This window comes from Anomaloglossus baeobatrachus, chromosome 1 (assembly GCF_048569485.1).
Source record: "Anomaloglossus baeobatrachus isolate aAnoBae1 chromosome 1, aAnoBae1.hap1, whole genome shotgun sequence".
Classification (NCBI taxonomy): domain Eukaryota; kingdom Metazoa; phylum Chordata; class Amphibia; order Anura; family Aromobatidae; genus Anomaloglossus; species Anomaloglossus baeobatrachus.
The window spans coordinates 897,174,902-897,195,535 of record NC_134353.1 but is presented as its reverse complement, the minus strand read 5'-3'; the positions used below and the strand labels follow the sequence as shown (position 1 = coordinate 897,195,535).

General features: G+C 48.5%; 1 protein-coding gene across 5 annotated transcripts in view; it reads left to right on the top strand.

The window, feature by feature from the left end:
• Positions 1 to 20,634, top strand: part of UNC13B (unc-13 homolog B) — a 436,326-nt gene that overhangs the window by 353,067 nt on the left and 62,625 nt on the right. For all 5 annotated transcript variants that reach the window (XM_075327051.1, XM_075327042.1, XM_075327033.1 and 2 more), the window contains 3 exons: positions 608 to 771; positions 12,188 to 12,338; positions 12,675 to 12,743. In XM_075327051.1, coding sequence (XP_075183166.1) covers positions 608 to 771; positions 12,188 to 12,338; positions 12,675 to 12,743 — 384 coding nt within the window. The remainder of the gene's footprint in view (positions 1 to 607; positions 772 to 12,187; positions 12,339 to 12,674; positions 12,744 to 20,634) is intronic.

Genomic DNA, 20,634 nt, shown 5'->3' with positions numbered 1-20,634 from the left:
TCGGTGGTGGCAGGCGCCCTTTTTCGGTGGTGGCAGGCGCCCTTTTTTGGTGGTGGCAGGCGCCCTTTTTCGGTGGTGGCAGGCGCCCTTTTTCGGTGGAGGCAGGCGCCCTTTTTCGGTGGAGGCAGGCGCCCTTTTTCGGTGGAGGCAGGCGCCCTTTTTCGGTGGAGGCAGGCGCCCTTTTTCGGTGGAGGCAGGCGCCCTTTTTCGGTGGAGGCAGGCGCCCTTTTTCGGTGGAGGCAGGCGCCCTTTTTCGGTGGAGGCAGGCGCCCTTTTTCGGTGGAGGCAGGCGCCCTTTTTCGGTGGAGGCAGGCGCCCTTTTTCGGTGGAGGCAGGCGCCCTTTTTCGGTGGAGGCAGGCGCCCTTTTTCGGTGGAGGCAGGCGCCCTTTTTCCATAGACATCACAAGACTTAAGTCCCACCACGGGTGAAAATAAAAGGTCCCTGAGCCCCCGTCCAATGTTGTGTAATAGCCACCACATCTGTTGGAGAATGAACAGAGTGGTGTACAGCTTTCCCTGTTCATTTCATAGGTTTTTGCTCAAGAGGTGTTACCCGTACTGTCTGAAATGAGTACCCCTCTAATGGACTCTGCTTTTTTCCTCCAGAACCTGTTCCATCATCTCACAGACATACAGGGCAGTGGCGTGGTGAAGATCCCAGAAGCGAAGGGCGACGATGCCTGGAAAGTTTACTTTGACGAGACGGCACAGGAGATCGTCGACGAGTTTGCCATGCGTTATGGCATTGAGTCTATTTACCAGGCCATGACGTGAGTATGGGGGGAAGGAGATGGGTAAAAGTGGGCAAAATTTCTATTTCACTGTTTAGCTTAAGTTTTCAGGTTCTTTACTTTTTCTAAGGAAATGTCTTCTTATCCATAGACCAAGGCTACTCATTCTTATCTATATTATCTCAGCTGACACATAATAAAATATTCTCAGCTCTGAGGGTTATAAGAACAGTCAGCCCGGAGTACCGGGCAGGAGAGACCTGCTAGAGGGTGGTGCTCCCAGGAGGTGCGAAGCTCCGATGGGTTTGCGGAGCTCTCAGAAACAGTGGAGGATACGGAGTGCACAGAGAGGTTGAGGAACTCCCGTGAACGAGGCGGGTGCCGGGTTCTCAGGACAGTGTGCAGTGCTCGCAGGAGGGTGCAGAGGTCCCGTAGGGTGTGGAGGTCACGGAGGAGGTGTGTGGGGCTCACAGGGGGGTGATTACCTCTCAGATGGGCGTAGTTCTCTGGGGGGCCAGAGCTCTCAGGGATGGGGGGAGGGAGTGCAGAGCTCTTGTGGATGGGGGGAGTGCAGCGCTCTTGTGGTTGGGGGGAGTGCAGAGTTCTTGTGGATGGGGGGAGTGCAGAGTTCTTGTGGATGGGGGGAGTGCAGAGCTCTTGTGGATGGGGGGAGTGCAGAGCTTGTGGATGGGGGGAGTGCAGAGCTTTTGTGGATGGGGGGAGTGCAAAGCTCTTGTGGATGGGGGGAGTGCAGAGCTCTTGTGGATGGGGGGGAGTGCAGAGCTCTTGTGGATGGGGGGGGAGTGCAGAGCTCTTGTGGATGGGGGGGGGGTGCAGAGCTCTTGTGGATGGGGGGGGGGTGCAGAGCTCTTGTGGATGGGGGGGGGGTGCAGAGCTCTTGTGGATGGGGGGGGGGTGCAGAGCTCTTGTGGATGGGGGGGGGAGTGCAGAGCTCTTGTGGATGGGGGGGAGTGCAGAGCTCTTGTGGATGGGGGGGAGTGCAGAGCTCTTGTGGATGGGGGGAGTGCAGAGCTCTTGTGGATGGGGGGAGTGCAGAGCTCTTGTGGATGGGGGGAGTGCAGAGCTCTTGTGGATGGGGGGAGTGCAGAGCTCTTGTGGATGGGGGGGGGTGCAGAGCTCTTGTGGATGGGGGGGGAGTGCAGAGCTCTTGTGGATGGGGGGAGTGCAGAGCTCTTGTGGATGGGGGGAGTGCAGAGCTCTTGTGGATGGGGGGAGTGCAGAGCTCTTGTGGATGGGGGGGGAGTGCAGAGCTCTTGTGGATGGGGGGGGGAGTGCAGAGCTCTTGTGGATGGGGGGGAGTGCAGAGCTCTTGTGGATGGGGGGAGTGCAGAGCTCTTGTGGATGGGGGGAGTGCAGAGCTCTTGTGGATGGGGGGAGTGCAGAGCTCTTGTGGATGGGGGGGTGCAGAGCTCTTGTGGATGGGGGGGGGTGCAGAGCTCTTGTGGATGGGGGGGTGCAGAGCTCTTGTGGATGGGGGGGGGGAGTGCAGAGCTCTTGTGGATGGGGGGGGAGTGCAGAGCTCTTGTGGATGGGGGGAGTGCAGAGCTCTTGTGGATGGGGGGAGTGCAGAGCTCTTGTGGATGGGGGGAGTGCAGAGCTCTCGAGCAGAGGGTGCTGAGTTCACAGAAACGGACATATTGTCTGCAGTATTTATATATGATTAGTAATGTCTCATCTACTTACCATATACTTGAAGCTTTTATATACAGTATTTATATATGCTGATGATTAATGATGTTCTGTCCTTTTATACAAAACCTATAGAAAAGCAAGGTCTCACAGCATTTTAAAAGCTGCCTCTGGTGCACATAATGGGCTAATACGTACAGGAACTGTCCTGATTTAGATTTTCTGTAACTTGCCATCCACTCTGTTCCAGTGGGTGCTTATCTTAATCTGTATTTCGCCAACAATGCAACTTTCTTTCATAACATCCCAGCATGCATTGCTGCTGCCATTGAGCAATGGTTTGCCTGTATGTAGTTTGACAGGGGAGCAGGGAACCAAGACCTGCCCCCACTTCCTGTGGAGAAATCTGGACCCACCCATGTTTCCTGTGGAGATTTAGGGATCCCCTCTCCTCACCCCAATATACGTTGGTGTGACAGAGACCCCCATGCTTGCTGTGGAGAGACTGGGACCTGCCCCTGCTTGCTGTGGAGAGACTGGGACCTGCCCCTGCTTGCTGTGGAGAGACTGGGATCTGCCCTTGCTTGCTGTGGAGAGACTGGGACCTGCCCCTGCTCCCTTTTGGAGAGACTTGGACTTGCCCCTGCTCCCTTTTGGAGAGACTTGGACCTGCCCCTGCTCCCTTTTGGAGAGACTGGGACCTGCCCCTGCTCCCTTTTGGAGAGACTTGGACCTGCCCCTGCTCCCTTTTGGAGAGACTTGGACCTGCCCCTGCTCCCTTTTGGAGAGACTTGGACCTGCCCCTGCTCCCTTTTGGAGAGACTGGGACCTGCCCCTGCTCCCTTTTGGAGAGACTGGGACCTGCCCCTGCTCCCTTTTGGAGAGACTGGGACCTGCCCCTGCTCCCTTTTGGAGAGACTGGGACCTGCCCTGCTCCCTTTTGGAGAGACTGGGACCTGCCCCTGCTCCCTTTTGGAGAGACTGGGACCTGCCCCTGCTCCCTTTTGGAGAGACTGGGACCTGCCCCTGCTCCCTTTTGGAGAGACTGGGACCTGCCCCTGCTCCCTTTTGGAGAGACTGGGACCTGCCCCTGCTCCCTTTTGGAGAGACTGGGACCGGCCCCTGCTCCCTTTTGGAGAGACTGGGACCGGCCCCTGCTCCCTTTTGGAGAGACTGGGACCGGCCCCTGCTCCCTTTTGGAGAGACTGGGACCTGCCCCTGCTCCCTTTTGGAGAGACTGGGACCTGCCCCTGCTCCCTTTTGGAGAGACTGGGACCTGCCCCTGCTCCCTTTTGGAGAGACTGGGACCGGCCCCTGCTCCCTTTTGGAGAGACTGGGACCTGCCCCTGCTCCCTTTTGGAGAGACTGGGACCTGCCCCTGCTCCCTTTTGGAGAGACTGGGACCTGCCCCTACATCCTGGGGAGAGACTGGGACCTGCCCCTGCTTCAGGGGTTACAAAAATAATTTCTAAGTAAAATGATTAGCAGTTTGTCTATTTATGATAACATCTATTAAGTGTGGAGACCAGTGGGACGCAGGGCAGCTTTGTAGTTGAGGACCCTACAAACAGCTCTACATATCTCAGCTTCCGGCTATATTTTCCTGTTTTGAGTGGAGTAAGTGGATTTAAAGCGTTTTTTTTTCTTTTTCAATCCGACATTTTCATTTTGCTTATTATAGCACAATTTCCCCTTCAAGGATAAATCTCTATGGAAGCCGCTGCATAGTGATGCCGTACATCTGCACATAAAAGCAGCGTTCCTGGAGACCTCTCCATCCCATGGTGACAGGTGGAGTGAGGGGAGGTCACCCCCCTAGTGCTGCTAGTGCCCCTATAGGAGAGCTCCTGCACCCATAGCGCTGGCTGCATTGCTTACTGGGCTCTCGTAGGATCAGAGGCATAATCCTGGCTCTTGTGGAGCACGATCTCGCCTCCTGTAATTAATGCGCGCTCAGAGCGCTGGTATTAGGCGGAGAGGACTCGGCATCATAAGCGAGCAGCTCTCTACTAGACTGGAGACCAGAGTCACATATTATATTCACCGGCGAGTTAATTTCCATTGTCACATTGCCGGGTACAAGTCATTAATTCAGCTCGTTATAGGCGATGGCTCGTATCGCTGCACTGCGAGCGCACATCTCATCTGCCAGCTTTCTGTTGGGAAATGATATGTTTTCTCTTCTCATGATTTACAGGCGGCGTGATGCATCACAGCCCTCAATATGTATCTCCAGCCGAGGAATCCTGCCTATTCTATAGAAAGCAAGACTGGCAGAAGTATAAATGACAGCTGTCACCGGAGTGTAATCCACAGGAGAGGAATGGGAAAGTGTAATATAATACAGGCTTACAGAATAAGTGCAGCCGCGGCGGATAACCACAGAAGTTATACATTATTATTCTGCATTTATACGGGATTCTGAAATATACAACTTAAATGGAGCTCCTTGAATATGCAGCATTAGCACCCCTGAGACACTCGGGGCACTACTAGGTACAGCATCCTCACCAGGATGCAGGGCCTACCCCCAGGGACCTGGAATACCAGCGCCAGCAATACCTAGACACACCAAAATCCCAGTTTTCATTCCACACCAGAGGTGATTGACTAGTTGGACACAAGGGGATGGCCACATAGAGGGCAGAGCCAGACCAGGGGACTAGACAACCTGGTGGGAGGGGACAACAAGCAGTCTGTACTAGTAGTGAGTAAAAGTGGAAAGACGTGCCCAGAGCTGGGTCGTGTATCAGTGACCCAAGGGCACAGGAGAGTGGTCGCCAGGGAACCAGAGCACGCACGGGGCACAGGGCCCTAGGTGAGGCGACCATTTCAGACGGCCTGGAAAATACCTGCACAGTGAGGGGACCTTCGCGGACCTCACTGACCCAACAGATCCGGGGGGCATCAGAAGTAAAGCAAGGATCAGGGTTCAGGACACAGACCAGCCCTACAGGGTCCACACTGCCCGCCGTACGGACAAGGAGACTGCCATAATAAGGGACAGTCGGGCCCCAAACCGCTACGGGGACCCAACCACACTGAGAGTGCCGGGGACCGAGCAACTAAGTCATCAACTAGCACTTCTCATGCACACAGGGAGTATTTGGGGAGTTTTTTACCTCCATATTTGTAAGTCAAAATCAGAAATGGAACTATCAGAGGAAAAGTATAATAGAAACACGAGCACCACTTCTGGATTTATCACCCACTCCTGGTCTTGGCTACATATACGGAGGTAAAAAAACTCACCAAATACTCAATGTATGAACGTGGCCTAATGTTTCCCGTGTTGGCATCGCAATTTTATTGTGATCTGGTTTCTATTAAGGATGAATGTGCAGAATGGAGTGCTCGTTACAGAGAATATGGAATAGTGACAAGTTAGTTTGAACTTGGATTGAGAATTTTTATTTTTTTTTAAACCAAAATGTTCTTTTTCAATATACAAACAACATAGAAAAATGGGGCTATCAGACCCCAAAATCCCAAAGAACAGACACTCAGGAAATAATTACGGCACAAAATAAGCTTTTAAGGTGATTACAACAAAAAGCAGGTAAGATCGTCGGGATCAGTGTCATTCCCCCAGCATCTGATAATGCTTATGCTTGTTGTGAACTAAAGGGTAGGTACAATCGTGGGGGTCAGAATAACAGAATGCAAGTTAACTACGCGGGTCACGGTTTCCTGTCATGGGTTAAAACAAGCCATTGGATTGAGAATTTAGCAAAGCACTGCTATCACTCCTATCAAAGAAAAAAAAAACCGTTAACTTCTGGTTTGAAGGTTCTACATTGCTTTAATTTTTTTTTTCTTCAATCACCTGCCTTTAACTTTTTTTTTTTCTATTGCCTTTCATATTTCTTCTCTTACCTGACTTTCACTTTTGATCTCATTCCTGCCTTTGATTAATATTTTTACTTGACTTTCACCTTTCTTGTCTGCCTTACATTTTTCTTCCCTTGCCTGCCTTTGACTTCGCTTCCCTAGCTCGTAATACTGTTCCTTTTTCTCTGTCACTCACTTCTCTACTAATGTCTGCATTCCACTTCTCTGCCCTTCTTGTAGTCCACTTTCCTTCCTTCGCCCGTCGCTCTGGTCTCCTTCCTTTGCCCGTCCCTCTCTCGTCTCCTTCTTTTGCTCGGCCCTCTCTCGTCTCCTTCTTTTGCCCGTCCCTCTCTCGTCTCCTTCTTTTGCCCGTCCCTCTCTCGTCTCCTTCTTTTGCCTGGCCCTCTCTCTTCTTCTTTTGCCTGGCCCTCTCTTTTCTCCTTCCTTTGCCCGACCCTCTCTCTTCTCCTTCCTTTGCCCGTCCCTCTCTCTTCTCCTTCCTTTGCCCGTCCCTCTCTCTTCTCCTTCCTTTGCCCGTCCCTCTCTCTTCTCCTTCCTTTGCCCGTCCCTCTCTCTTCTCCTTCCTTTGCCCGTCCCTCTCTCTTCTCCTTCCTTTGCCCGTCCCTCTCTCTTCTCCTTCCTTTGCCCGTCCCTCTCTCTTCTCCTTCCTTTGCCCGTCCCTCTCTCTTCTCCTTCCTTTGCCCGTCCCTCTCTCTTCTCCTTCCTTTGCCTGTCCCTCTCTCTTCTCCTTCCTTTGCCCGTCCCTCTCTCTTCTCCTTCCTTTGCCCGTCCCTCTCTCTTCTCCTTCCTTTGCCCGTCCCTCTCTCTTCCCCTTCCTTTGCCCGTCCCTCTCTCTTCCCCTTCCTTTGCCCGTCCCTCTCTCTTCCCCTTCCTTTGCCCGTCCCTCTCTCTTCTCCTTCCTTTGCCCGTCCCTCTCTCTTCTCCTTCCTCCTTCCTCGGCCCGGCCGCTCTCGTCTCGTCTCCTGCCTCGGCCCGGCCGCTCTCGTCTCGTCTCCTGCCTCGGCCCGGCCGCTCTCGTCTCGTCTCCTGCCTCGGCCCGGCCGCTCTCGTCTCGTCTCCTGCCTCGGCCCGGCCGCTCTCGTCTCGTCTCCTGCCTCGGCCCGGCCGCTCTCGTCTCGTCTCCTGCCTCGGCCCGGCCGCTCTCGTCTCGTCTCCTGCCTCGGCCCGGCCGCTCTCGTCTCGTCTCCTGCCTCGGCCCGGCCGCTCTCGTCTCGTCTCCTGCCTCGGCCCGGCCGCTCTCGTCTCGTCTCCTGCCTCGGCCCCTCCTTTACCTACTTTTCCCTGTCTTTTCTCAGGAGCTTTCCCAGTCTTTTCTTACATAGCTTCCTCTTGCTTTGTCTTTTATTTTGCCTTATTCCACGTTTGCTTTAGTTATTTGGATTTCTTTCTTTATACACTTCATATAATGATAGTTATCACTTTGTGCTAGTACATCCTCTCGCTCTTGGTAAGCTTTGCACATATATCTGCCAGGTGAAGCTACATGTTCGCTGAATATTTTTCAAGTAGAAAAGTTCTCCCTATATCTTCCGCTAATCCTGACCACATCATTCTGCTCGCTCATGCTGCCGACTGTCGCGCCTCACTGCTGCCCACTACTGGCTGTAACTGAATAGCACAACCTCTTTTATAGAACTTTTCTACCTTCCCTTATCCACAGCTAAATTTTAGGTTTGGGAATAACACTGACAGGCTCCAGGTGGATATTAAACCATCTTACTTGATGATGATGATGATGATGATGATACAGATGATGATGATGATGATGATACAGATGATGATGATGATGATGATACAGATGATGATGATGATGATGATGATGATACAGATGATGATGATGATGATGATACAGATGATGATGATGATGATGATACAGATGATACAGATGATGATACAGATGATGATAGAGATGATGATGATACAGATGATACAGATGATGATGATACAGATGATACAGATGATACAGATGACACATTGTGTGGTGCACTCAATCTGAAAATCCTATAATTGACCATGTACTATCTTCTCAGACCACATCCTAGGAGGACAAGTTGTCAATCCCACCCAGACATGGCGCCCGCCCGTGTTCTTCCCTGTGTGAGCCTCAGCATTTATAAAATGTTATCACGGGTCTATTTATATTCCCGTCCTCCGCCGCTGGTTAGCCGCTCTGACATTTTACTCTAAATGTTCCTATTAACAAATGAATGCTGCGGAGATGCCGATTAACCTTTGCTGCAGGATAAGTGGGATGTCTGCGGCATTTCTCTGTGGGTGGTGGGATGCAGCAGTAATGGTAGAGGTCTCCCAGGATCATTCCTCCCTGTCACTGTCTGGGTGGTGAGATAAGGTGCAGAAAAAAAATCTCTGAATCCATCTTTTGCTTTAGAATATAAAATGGAATTGCGTGAAAAGTGCAGAGGCATGTAGCGCTGATGTATTCTATTATGTCCTGATTGGTTTTGGAGCACATACATGGGTAAATTTTACACAGTGGCTCGGGTGGAGCCGTCAGCTTCACGATTGGCTGCAGCGCTGTCAATGTGACATCAGTGCTGCAGACAATAACCGAAACCAGGGGAAACTCAGGACTGGACCTGGGAAGGGTGAGTGAAGTACAGATTTTAGATTTTAAACCTTCGTCCTCATATATTGTATATATGGGAGACCTGGGATTTCCACACAGCAGCAGAAGGAGGGAGAAAAGATCTAAAAGATGGCGGCGTGACGAGTTGGGGTTCCTGCCCCCGGTTTGATTTATATGACGCAGTGTCATCAGTATATAAACTATATGTCCTGATTAGACACAGACCTGTACAAGTGGCTACTGCTAAAAGGAGCTTGTAACTGCAATTTGATGCGTTTCTTATGATTGTTCAGCAGGGCTGATTTTCAGAGTGATAGGATTTTACTTAGATTGTGGGGAGTAAAGGTTGTGAACAGCGCAGAGATCAAGGAGATGAGGTTGTGGCTTAGGCTAGGTTCACATTTCCGTCAATTTGTATCAGTCACAATCTGCGGCTCTGGTAAACAACGCAATCCGTTTGGCTGATTCCGATGTTTCCCATAGACTTGTATGAGCGGCGGATTGTGACTGATGCTCTTGCGTTGCATCCTCCGCCCAACTGATCAGTCGTGGAACGACTGACTGTCGGGCGGCAGGAACGCAGAGCGTAACGTTTTTTGAGCAGTGGAATCCTTAGGATTTCGCTGTGCATGCTCTCTCTCGGCGGCCGAACGATCAGCTGATCACCCGGCAGCCGGCTGCTGTGAGCGATCAGCTGATCACCCGGCGGCCGGCTGCTGTGAGCGATCAGCTGATCACCTGGCGGCCGGCTGCTGTGAGCGATCAGCTGATCGCTCTCATTAGCCGGCGGCCGGGAAATCATCTGTTCGCTCTCAGTAGCCGGCGGCCGGGAAATCATCTGTTCGCTCTCAGTAGCCGGCGGCTGGGAAATCCTCTGTTCGCTCTCATTAGCCGGCGGCCGGGAAATCATCTGTTCGCTCTCAGTAGCCGGCGGCCGGGAAATCATCTGTTCGCTCTCATTAGCCAGCGGCCGGGAAATCCTCTGTTCGCTCTCATTAGCCAGCGGCCGGGAGATCATCTGTTCGCTCTCAAAAGCCGCCGGCCGGCTATTGTGAACGATCAGCTGATCGTTCTCTCTTTTACAATGGAGTCCGACAATTAATTCTAATTCTTGTCATCCGTTGTACAACGCATCAGTCACAAGCGTCAAGCAACGCATGTGACTGATGCAAAACAACGGAAATGTGAACCTCGCCTAAACTGCTCATGATATGGAGATTCCCAGGCCCAAACCTCACAGCTAGCAAAGTCCTTCCTTCACCTCCTGTGATCTCTCTGCTGCTGTGTAATTAGAGAATGATGAGACCTAAGAACAGAGAGTGGGCAGCAAGTTACCGAGCCGGGCGACACAAAATGGAGAGCAAGTCACAGAGCCGGGCGACACAAAATGGAGAGCAAGTAACAGAGCCGGGCGACACAAAATGGAGAGCAAGTCACAGAGCCAGGCGACACAAAATGGGGAGCAAGTCAGAGCCGGGCGACACAAAATGGAGAGCAAGTCACAGAGCCGGGCGACACAAAATGGAGAGCAAGTCACAGAGCCGGGCGACACAAAATGTGGAGCAAGTCACAGAGCCGGGCGACACAAAATGTGGAGCAAGTCACAGAGCCGGGCGACACAAAATGGGGAGCAAGTCACAGAGCCAGGCGACCCAAAATGGAGAGCAAGTCACAGAGCCGGGCGACACAAAATGGAGAGCAAGTCACAGAGCCAGGTGACACAAAATGGGGAGCAAGTCACAGAGCCGGGCGACACAAAATGGGGAGCAAGTCACAGAGCCGGGCGACACAAAATGGAGAGCAAGTCACAGAGCTGGGAGACACAAAATGGAGAGCAAGTGACAAAACTGGGAGACACAAAATGGGGGCACTTCAGGGCATCTTTACAGGCGTATGACATATTTTCCTGTAAATTAAGTCTTTTACAGTTTTACTATTTAGTACACCGGCTCATCAAATATAAGCTTAGTGATACAACAGTGACCATTTAAAAGGAATTGGATGGTAGATGTTTACTACTAAAACTCGAAGTATTCGTGTATAGTTCCTAGTACAAGAACAAAATAGATACCTGTTTTGTAGTAATGTCATATACCATCATGCTTTGGTGTCATGTAGGAACACCGAGTGCATTAACACGCCCCCAATGCACTTCTAGGCTTATTTGCATAAGCTGGTAGCCTGCTGACATGGACACTTTATAAAGGGAGCCATTGTGCAACTGAGAGACAAATTAAGTATTTTTGTGGGCAAAAGATTGTTACTACCGCAGTGGCAGGAATAGCTTCTGAGCGAGCCAATCTCAGAGACGGAAATTGTGGAGTGACCATGAAAGTGAATTAGTTATTTAATGCCTCTTTTTTAAAAGAATTGTCCACTTTAAACATTTTCTTATTCTGGAAAAGGATCCCGAAAGCATTTGCCAACTCTGCTGCTGGAACCTCCACTGATCAATTGTAATCACTGATCACTTGTAATCACCGATCCTGCTGCTGGGACCTCCACTGATCACTTGTAATCGCCGATTCTGCTGCTGGGACCTCCACTAATCACTTGTAATCACCGATCCTGCTGCTGGGACCTCCACTGATCACTTGTAATCACTGATTCTGCTGCTGGGACCTCCACTGATCACTTGTAATCACTGATCCTGCTGGCTGAAACCTCCACTGATCACTTGTAATCGCCGATTCTGCTGCTGGGACCTCCACTGATCACTTGTAATCGCCAATCCTGCTGCTGGGACCTCTACTGTTCACTTGTAATCACTGATCCTGAGGCTGGGACCTCCACTGTTCACTTGTAATCACCAATCCTGCTGCTGGGACCTCCACTGATCACTTGTAATCGCCGATTCTGCAGCTGGGACTTCCACTGATCACTTATAATTGCCGATCCTGCTGTTGGGACCTCCACTGATCACTTTAAATCACCAATCCTGCTGCTGGGACCTCCACTGATCACTTGTAATCGCCAATCCTGCTGCTGGGACCTCCACTGATCACTTGTAATCGCCGATTCTGCAGCTGGGACTTCCACTGATCACTTATAATTGCCGATCCTGCTGTTGGGACCTCCACTGATCACTTATAATCACCAATCCTGCTGCTTGGACCTCCACTGATCACTTGTAATCACTGGGTGGACTTGGAAACCACTGTTTAATGTCTCAGCAGCGTTACCACAGGGGAAAAGAAGCTATGCACATCATTTACACTGCAGTCAGTAGGTTGTCTGTGACATCCATGGACGTGCCGGGTCCTCCAGAAGTGCCGATCTCTTGTAGCAACTATACCATCTAGTCTGAAATTATAAACAATCTTCCCTACTTGGTTGGTTCCTCATCTGCTGATCTTCTTTTTTCAGGCACTTTGCTTGTCTTTCGTCAAAGTATATGTGTCCCGGAGTACCAGCCGTCATGAGCACGCTCCTCGCCAATATCAATGCCTACTATGCCCACACCACTGCCTCCACCAACGTGTCTGCATCTGACCGCTTCTCTGCCTCCAACTTTGGGGTGAGTGTTCTTTTGCTTCACTCTCATCTTTGAGAAAACTCTATCCCTGATTTAAACGGTATATTATTAGTACCAGTACTATTAGTAACTTTTACTAATTGGCTGTGTTCATTGTCTATGGGACTGCCACATACGGTATCTCAGTCCTGTAGACAATGAATGAGGGAAGTTCCACTGTGCAGTTCATGGTTAGCCGCTATATGATCTGGTACAAACTCTTTATCACCTATGTATATTTGTCCTCCAGAACACAATTTTTCACTGCACCAGCAAGGTAGCTGAGAAAGGTATTTCATATGTATACTTATATATATATTTCTTTTCTTTTTTCTGCAGAAAGAACGCTTTGTGAAGCTCCTGGACCAGTTGCACAATTCCCTGCGCATCGATCTCTCCATGTACAGAGTAAGATCCATAATGGCAGAACACACAGGCCGTGATTGCAGAGCGTGAGACCTAAAAAAAGGCTCTGCACTCCCCTGTGTAATTAGCACACAATTGATTCGTAGGAAATGGAACGTGTGATTAGTTGGGTTTTGATGAATGAGGACGAGGCAGCGATTCCAGAGATCACCTGTGACAGGGCCATCATTATCCAAATGAAGTTGCTATCTCCATCCCTGTAAACCTGCAATATTGTTGTCTTCTTCAGAGGAGAGAGTTCACCTCTTTAACTCAACTTATAAGGAATCTTACAGCAGAAAATTACCTATTGTTTAAAGCAAGTTTCTATGTTAAATGTGGTTTTTGGTTTTTTTTTTAACAATTTTTTTTTTTTTTAAATACACAATGTATATTAAGAATAAGAAAAAGCACTACTGCAATTTTCACCTTCATACTATTAGACTCATTGCTCCTGTTCTGCACAAGACTTTTCAGCAGTTTTGTTATCATCACAGTCAATGATAATAATAATAATAATAATAATTTTATTCATTTATATAGCGCTATTAATTCCATAGCACTTTACATACAATGATCAGTAGATAACCCAAGATTCACCATTCATAATAGATGTGGCAGCTCACCTGCTCCCCCTCCTGTACAGTGACAGATAACTCCTTTTATTTATATTTAACACAGGATCCAACATTCACAATAGGTGATGTCACAGCTCACCTCCATCTCTTGTATAATGCCTGAGACCTCTATATACAGCAGATAATAAAAGATCCATAAATCACAAAATGTCACAGATCACCTCCTTTCACCTCTGTATAATATGTAACCTATATATATATATATATATATATATATATATATATATGTATATATATATATAGATTTTGCAGGATCCACCATTCATAATAGATGTGACAGCACACCTCCTCCCCCTCCTGTACAATGACAGATAAAATCTCTATTCCACTATAACTCAGGATCCATCATTCACAATATGTGATGTCACAGCTCACCTCTGACTCTTGTATAATGACTAAGACCTCTTTATACAGCAGATAATACAAGTTCCATGATTCACAAAAGATGTCACAACGCACCTCCTTCCTCTCCTGTACAATGTGTAACCCTTCTATATATAGTAGAGTTTGCAGGATCCACCATTAATAATAGATGTGACAGCTCACCTCCTCCCCTTCCTGTACAATGACAGATAAAATCTGTATTCATATATAACTCAGGATCCACCATTCACAATAAGTGATTGTCACAGCTCACCTCCTCCTATACAATGACTAACCCCTCTATATATACTAGATTATACAGGATCCACTGTTCATAATAGATGTGACAGCTCACCTTGTCCTCCTGTGCAATGACTAACCCCTCGATATATAGTAGATTTGCAGCATCCACTGTTCATAATAGATGACGGCTCACCTCCTCTCTCTCCAGTACAATCATATATAAAACCTCTACAGTGTATATAACTCCTTATCCATCGTTCACAATAGTTATCACAGCTCACCTCCTTCCTTTCATGTACAATGAAACCTAATCTAACATATAGTAGATTATACAGGATTCACCATTGATAATAGATGTGATGGCTCACCTCCACCACGTCCAGTACAATGGCAGATGAAACCTCTATATATGTCAGGATCCATCATTCACAATAGTGGATGTCACAGCTCACCTCCTCCTATACAATGACTGAGATCACCTTTAATCCGGTTTTATCTACTGTATAGAGATGAGCGGATGGCTTCACGTGACCCCGTTCCGTGGTGCAGGAGGTCACTGCTCTTTGGCTGTACCAAGAGCTGTATGAATTCACTGATTTTCTGAGATTTTTGTGATATTTGAGGCAAGTCCGCACCACTGACATTTTCTGTATAGCTCCTGACTCCCAGCTGGGACACCGGCCGCAGCACCACTCCTTGCTCCTGTGACCCCCGCTCCACCACCGCTGCTGCCCACCAGCACCTTTCCCCCAGTATGATACAGCCGGATTAGAAGACTGACCCCCTTTTCACCACCATTTTTATTTATTTTTTTTTAATTTTTCTATTTATTTATTTTTATTTTTTTTTCTTTTTCTAAATTTGGGGTGCGTCTTCTAATCCAATGCACCTTGTGAGATCAAAAATATGGTGTGTAAATTGGTTATTTCCAATTTAGCTGCCATACTTTAAGGAGAAATTCAGAAGAGAAGCAGACAAAAGGGTAGAGACAAAGAGTGTGACTGGTCATAGGTAGTGATCGCGCATGCTTCGGGGTTCGGTACTTGTAATGAGAAGATGGGCTCTCTGATGGGAGTGCCCCAAATACCCGACTATAATGGAAGTCAGTGGGGGGGGAACGTGAGTATTTTTCTGGAAAATCTTCCAGAAAAATACATGAATTCCCCAATTACTTCCATTATAGTCGGTACACGAGTTGAGCCCATCCGAGCAGCCGACAGCTCGTTATGAGTACTGAACCCCCGAGCATGGTAGTGCCCACTCATCACTAGTTACGAGTATCGAGCCCCTGAGCATGGTAGTGCCCGCTCATCACTAGTTACGAGTATCGAGCCCCTGAGCATGGTAGTGCCCACTCATCACTAGTTACGAGTACTGAACCCCCGAGCATGGTAGTGCCCACTCATCACTAGTTCCGAGTACTCGAGCATGGTAGTGCCCGCTCATCACTAGTCTTAGGATGTCTATATGTTTACAATACTCTGCATAGGGGTGGTGTGGGGATGATCCTTGGGATTGTTATGATTGAATCTTATGTCCATAGGGTCAGTACTAAATTTAACCCAGGTGCATCTAAGTGAAAAGAATTCTACCTATATTCATGTGAAGATGTCTAAATTCTTGAAGGGCAATTTTGTGTATTTGGCTTTCTTTACTTGGGGTGGAAATCGTCCTTTGTAGCTGGCGTTCATTGGCATAGTCACAGGATGTTATATTGCTCTATAGGTGTCCCAAAGTGCTAATGACCTAGAGAAGTAACACCGCAATTGATTTCCCTAATTGTTAGTTTATAAGTAGCGATGAGCATCCTTACAGGCGTTCTCACCACCAATTACTCAGTGACTCCCTAAGGTATAAATCCCATGTTTTATTTTTCTTTTCCCGTATTTTCTTTTAAACACCATTGGGAGGAGAAGTTAGCTACTTCCTCCCTCACTGATGTCATTACATAGTCAGCATAATGAGCCGGGTCACCTTGTAAATACTTTCTTATTTACATCCCATCCCAATTACAGCCAGGATCACACTCTAGAACGGCATTCACATTTCCACCGTTATAGGAAGCCACAAGCTGGATACAGACGCCCTCCAACAGCTGCACTGAGCAACTAAAAAACTAAAACACTAGAGAATTATCACTAGCACACACTGTATGGGCTAAAGTATTAGGTCACACTTCTTAATCCTTCGATGTAGATCTCAGTTCAGGTCCCTCGCCACCCGGTATCTTAAAATCCAGCTCCTCATTCCCAGTGTCTAACATCCAGCCCCTTGCCCCTCCCCCCTCCTCGGCAAAGTGTCTAGCTTCCAGCCTCTCGCCCCCTTCTCCCCCAGTGTTTAACATCCGGCCACCCCCTTCCCAAAGTGTTTAACTTCCGGCCTCTCGCCCCTTCTCTATCAGTGTTTTAACATCCAGCCCCCCCACCCCCACCCCCGGTGTCTAACATCTGGCCCCTCGTCTCCCCTCCCATAGTGTCTAACGTCCGGCCTCTTGCCCCCTTCTTCTTCAGTGTATCACATCCAGGCCCCCCCAGTGTCTAACATCCGGCCCCCTCGCGCTCCTGACCCCCCTCCCGCCCCGGTGTCTACCATCCGGCCCCTCGCCCCCCCCTTCAATAATGTCTAACATCCGGCCTCTCGCCCCCCCTCCCCCGGTGTCTACCAACTGGCCCCTTGACCCCCCCCCCAAAGTGTCTAGCTTCCAGCCTCTCGCCCCCTTCTTCCCCAGTGTCTAACATCCAGCCCCTCTCTGTGTCTAACATCCGGCCCCTTTTCCCCCAGTGTCTAACATCCGGCCACCCCCCCCCCCCAAAGTGTTTCACTTCCAGCCCCTCGCCCTTTCTCCCCCAGTGTTTAACATCCGGCCCCTTGTCTCCCCTCCCATAGTGTCTAACTTCCGGCGTCTTGCCCCCTTCTTCTCCAGTGTCTAACATCTAGGCTCCCCCCCCCGGTGTCTAACATCCGGCCCCCCCCCCTGTGTCTAACATCCGGCCCCCTCGTGCCCCTCCCCCTCCGTCCGGTGTCTACCATCCGGCCCATCAAACCCCCCCCCTCCCCGGTGTCTTAAGATTTCCGCAGACACAATCCACATTGTTGTAGAACGTTTTCCCTGAAGAGCAGACGTCATGCGGAGGTGTCACGATACTTTGATCCCTACAGTGCTGGCCAAAAGTATTGGCGCCCCTGCAATTCTGTCAGATAATTAATCAGTTTCTTCTTGAAAATGATTGCAATCACAAATTCTTTGGTATCGTTATCTTCATTTATTTTGCTTGCAATGAAAAAACACAAAAGAGAATGAAACAAAAATCAAATCATTGATCATTTCACACAAAACTCCAAAAATGGGCCAGACAAAAGTATTGGCACCCTTAGCCTAATACTTGGTTGCACAACCTTTAGCCAAAATAACTGCGAACAACCGCTTCCGGTAACCATCAATGAGTTTCTTACAATGCTCTGCTGGAATTTTAGACCATTCTTCTTTGGCAAACTGCTCCAGGTCCCTGAGATTTGAAGGGGGACTTCTCCAAACTGCCATTGTGAGATCTCTCCACAGGTGTTCTATGGGGTTCAGGTCTGGACTCATTGCTGGCCACTTTAGTAGTCTCCAGTGCCTTCTATCAAACCATTTTCTAGTGCTTTTTGAAGTGTGTTTTGAGTCATTGTCCTGCTGGAAGACCCATGAGGTTAGCCACAGTGCCATGGGCTTTACACTTCTTGATGACACTGCGCACCGTAGACACAGGAACTTTCAGGTCTTTGGAGATGGACTTGTAGCCTTGAGATTGCTCATGCTTCCTCACAATTTGGATTCTCAAGTCCTCAGACAGTTCTTTGGTCTTCTTTCTTTTCTCCATACTCAATGTGCTACAGACAAGGACACAGGACTGAGGTTGAGTCAACTTTAATCCATGTCAACTGGCTGCAAGTGTGATTTAGTTATTGCCAACACCTGTTAGGCTACTTTCACACATCCGGATTTTTGCTCTGCGGCACAATACGGCGTTCTGCAGAAAAACCGCAACCGGCTTTTATAACGCCGGTTGCGTTTTTTTTTGCATAGACTTACATTAGTGCCGTATTGTGCCTCAGGGGCTTGCGTTCGGTCCGGTTTTTGCCGCATGCGGCAGATTTAGCCGCTGCCGCGGCCGGATCGAACGTTCCCTGCAACGTTTTTTGCTCCGGCAAAAAACACCGCATCGCGCTGCATCCGGCCGCTGCGGCGCATTTTTCAATGCATACCTATGGAGGCCGGATGCAGCGCGATGCGGAAAAAAACGCATCCGGTCGCCGCATGCGTTTTTTTCCACTGCGCATGCTCAGTAGCATGCCGCAACCGGAAAAAAACGGACGGGCCGCATGTAAAAACGTATGCAACGGATGCGGTGTTTTCGCCGCATCCGTTGCATAGTTTTCACAGCCGGATTGAGCCGCAGTGCTCGTGCTCAAACCGGATGTGTGAAAGTAGCCTTAGGTGCCACAGGTAAGTTACAGGGGCTGTTAATTACACAAATTAGAGAAGCATCACATGATTTTTCAAACAGTGACAATACTTTTGTCCACCCCTTTTTTATGTTTGGTGTGGAATTATATCCAATTTGGCTTTGACAATTTTTTTTTTTTTTATTGAAGACAAAATAAATGAAGATAATAATACCAAAGAATTTGTGGTTGCAATCATTTTCAAGAAGAAACTGAGTATTCTCTGACAGAATTGCAGGGGTGCCAATACTTTTGGCCAGCACTATATGGTGTGGCTTTTGATAGGACCACAGTGCATTGATGTTGCAGCCTCATAGGATTACACATGCATTGCTGCCCATATATTGCACTATGCTCTCCTGCCCATTATGTGCATTGTTGGTAACTTCGGTCCCTCGCCGGGCATCGCTGCCTCTTTCGGTGTCGTTCTCCTATTTATAGCTGATGTGGGCAGCATTTTTGATGGAAGGATTACCCAGGACAACGCTCTTATTATCTCATTCATCATCTCCGTGATCTGGAATGTCTTGTCTTCAGTTTTCCACATATCCAGTTTCTCTGTAGCCTGTATCCGTCCTCTCCACAGCTGGTCCTGCTGGAGGCAGAGCGTTGTCAGCAGGTGGTTGTCTGTGTCCTATTTGGCTGCTGTATCCTTCTAAGTCTCGTCTCCTCCAGGGCCGTACCTTGTATGCAGATCTGCAGCGTGCCAGATAAATCTTGGCATCGGGTTGGACGCACGGCTTCCACCAAGCTGTCTGGGCATTAAATAATAAAACATTCACCATCTGCTCCTTACATCTTTCCAGAAAACCTCAGATTTCATTTTTGTCGCCCGCACGAGATGCTTCCCTTCTGATAATGCAGTAGCAGAAAGATACTGTCTACATGGCATTAGGACAGCGCCCCCTACTATAATTTAATCGTCAATAGTCATGGATTAATTTTCCCACCACTGAGAGTAATCCTGTTTGTTTAAGCTGAAGTTGCCGCCTGGAGTAACAGGGCACAAGCCAGGAAATATCCTCCATCTCCATTATATCAATGTTGACTGATCAGTCACTTCTTGATAAGTTTATCAAGCTGTCTCTTTGCCCGGCTGTCTCTTTGCCCGGCTGTCTCTTTGCCCGGCTGTCTCTTTGCCCGGCTGTCTCTTTGCCCGGCTGTCTCTTTGCCCGGCTGTCTCTTTGCCCGGCTGTCTCTTTGCCCGGCTGTCTCTTTGCCCGGCTGTCTCTTTGCCCGGCTGTCTCTTTGCCCGGCTGTCTCTTTGCCCGGCTGTCTCTTTGCCCGGCTGTCTCTTTGCCCGGCTGTCTCTTTGCCCGGCTGTCTCTTTGCCCGTTCTGTCTCTCTCTATCCGTCTCACCACCGACATCTTTTTACCTCACACATAAGCTTCTTATACTAACAGTTTATTTTGTTCCTATAGCAACCAAATCAATTGAAGTCAATTAAAGGGATTTTCATAATTATCATATAATAAAAGGTTCTGCATCTTTCCGTTATATTCCTTAACATTTTCAATGAATGGGACCCTTTGTGGAAACCCCTACACACCCAATACTTCTCACACTTGAGTTTGCTATAGGATAGTCTTAAGACAATGATAAGAAAGAAAGTAAAAATTTACTTTTATTTAATGTTGAGGTTCATTTTTTTATTTTTTTTTTAAAGATGCATCTCTTTAAGTCCACTGCTCTCCCTACACACAGCTATAGAATTACATGCTTTAATTCTCACTGCCTGTAGCCTCCACTAGGGGGAGCTCCTTGTATACAGATTTATACAGAACTCAATGGGGAATTTATGAAAGGGGAGTTAGACTGAGATGTTCAGTGGCATCCCTTATAACCAGTGCAGAGGGGGGCCTGTGTGATCATTTCATTTTGCCAGATCTTTCTTCTAGACTGAATGTTGCTAGATTATGTAGCAAACAAAACTCAGTAAGTTTGTAAGGAAAGAGTCACTCTGAGATAAAATAATTAAACTGGTGTTTACTTGTAAAACTGGTTCAACATTTGTAGTTTGGGTAGCAGAAATCACTCCTGACCTTTTTTCTTTTTTTCTTTTCTTCTCTTTTCATATTCTGTACAAAGGCTATGCAAAGGCTCATGTGAATATCTTGTCAGTAACACAACCTATCTCATAGTGTGTGTGTGTGTCTGTGTGCG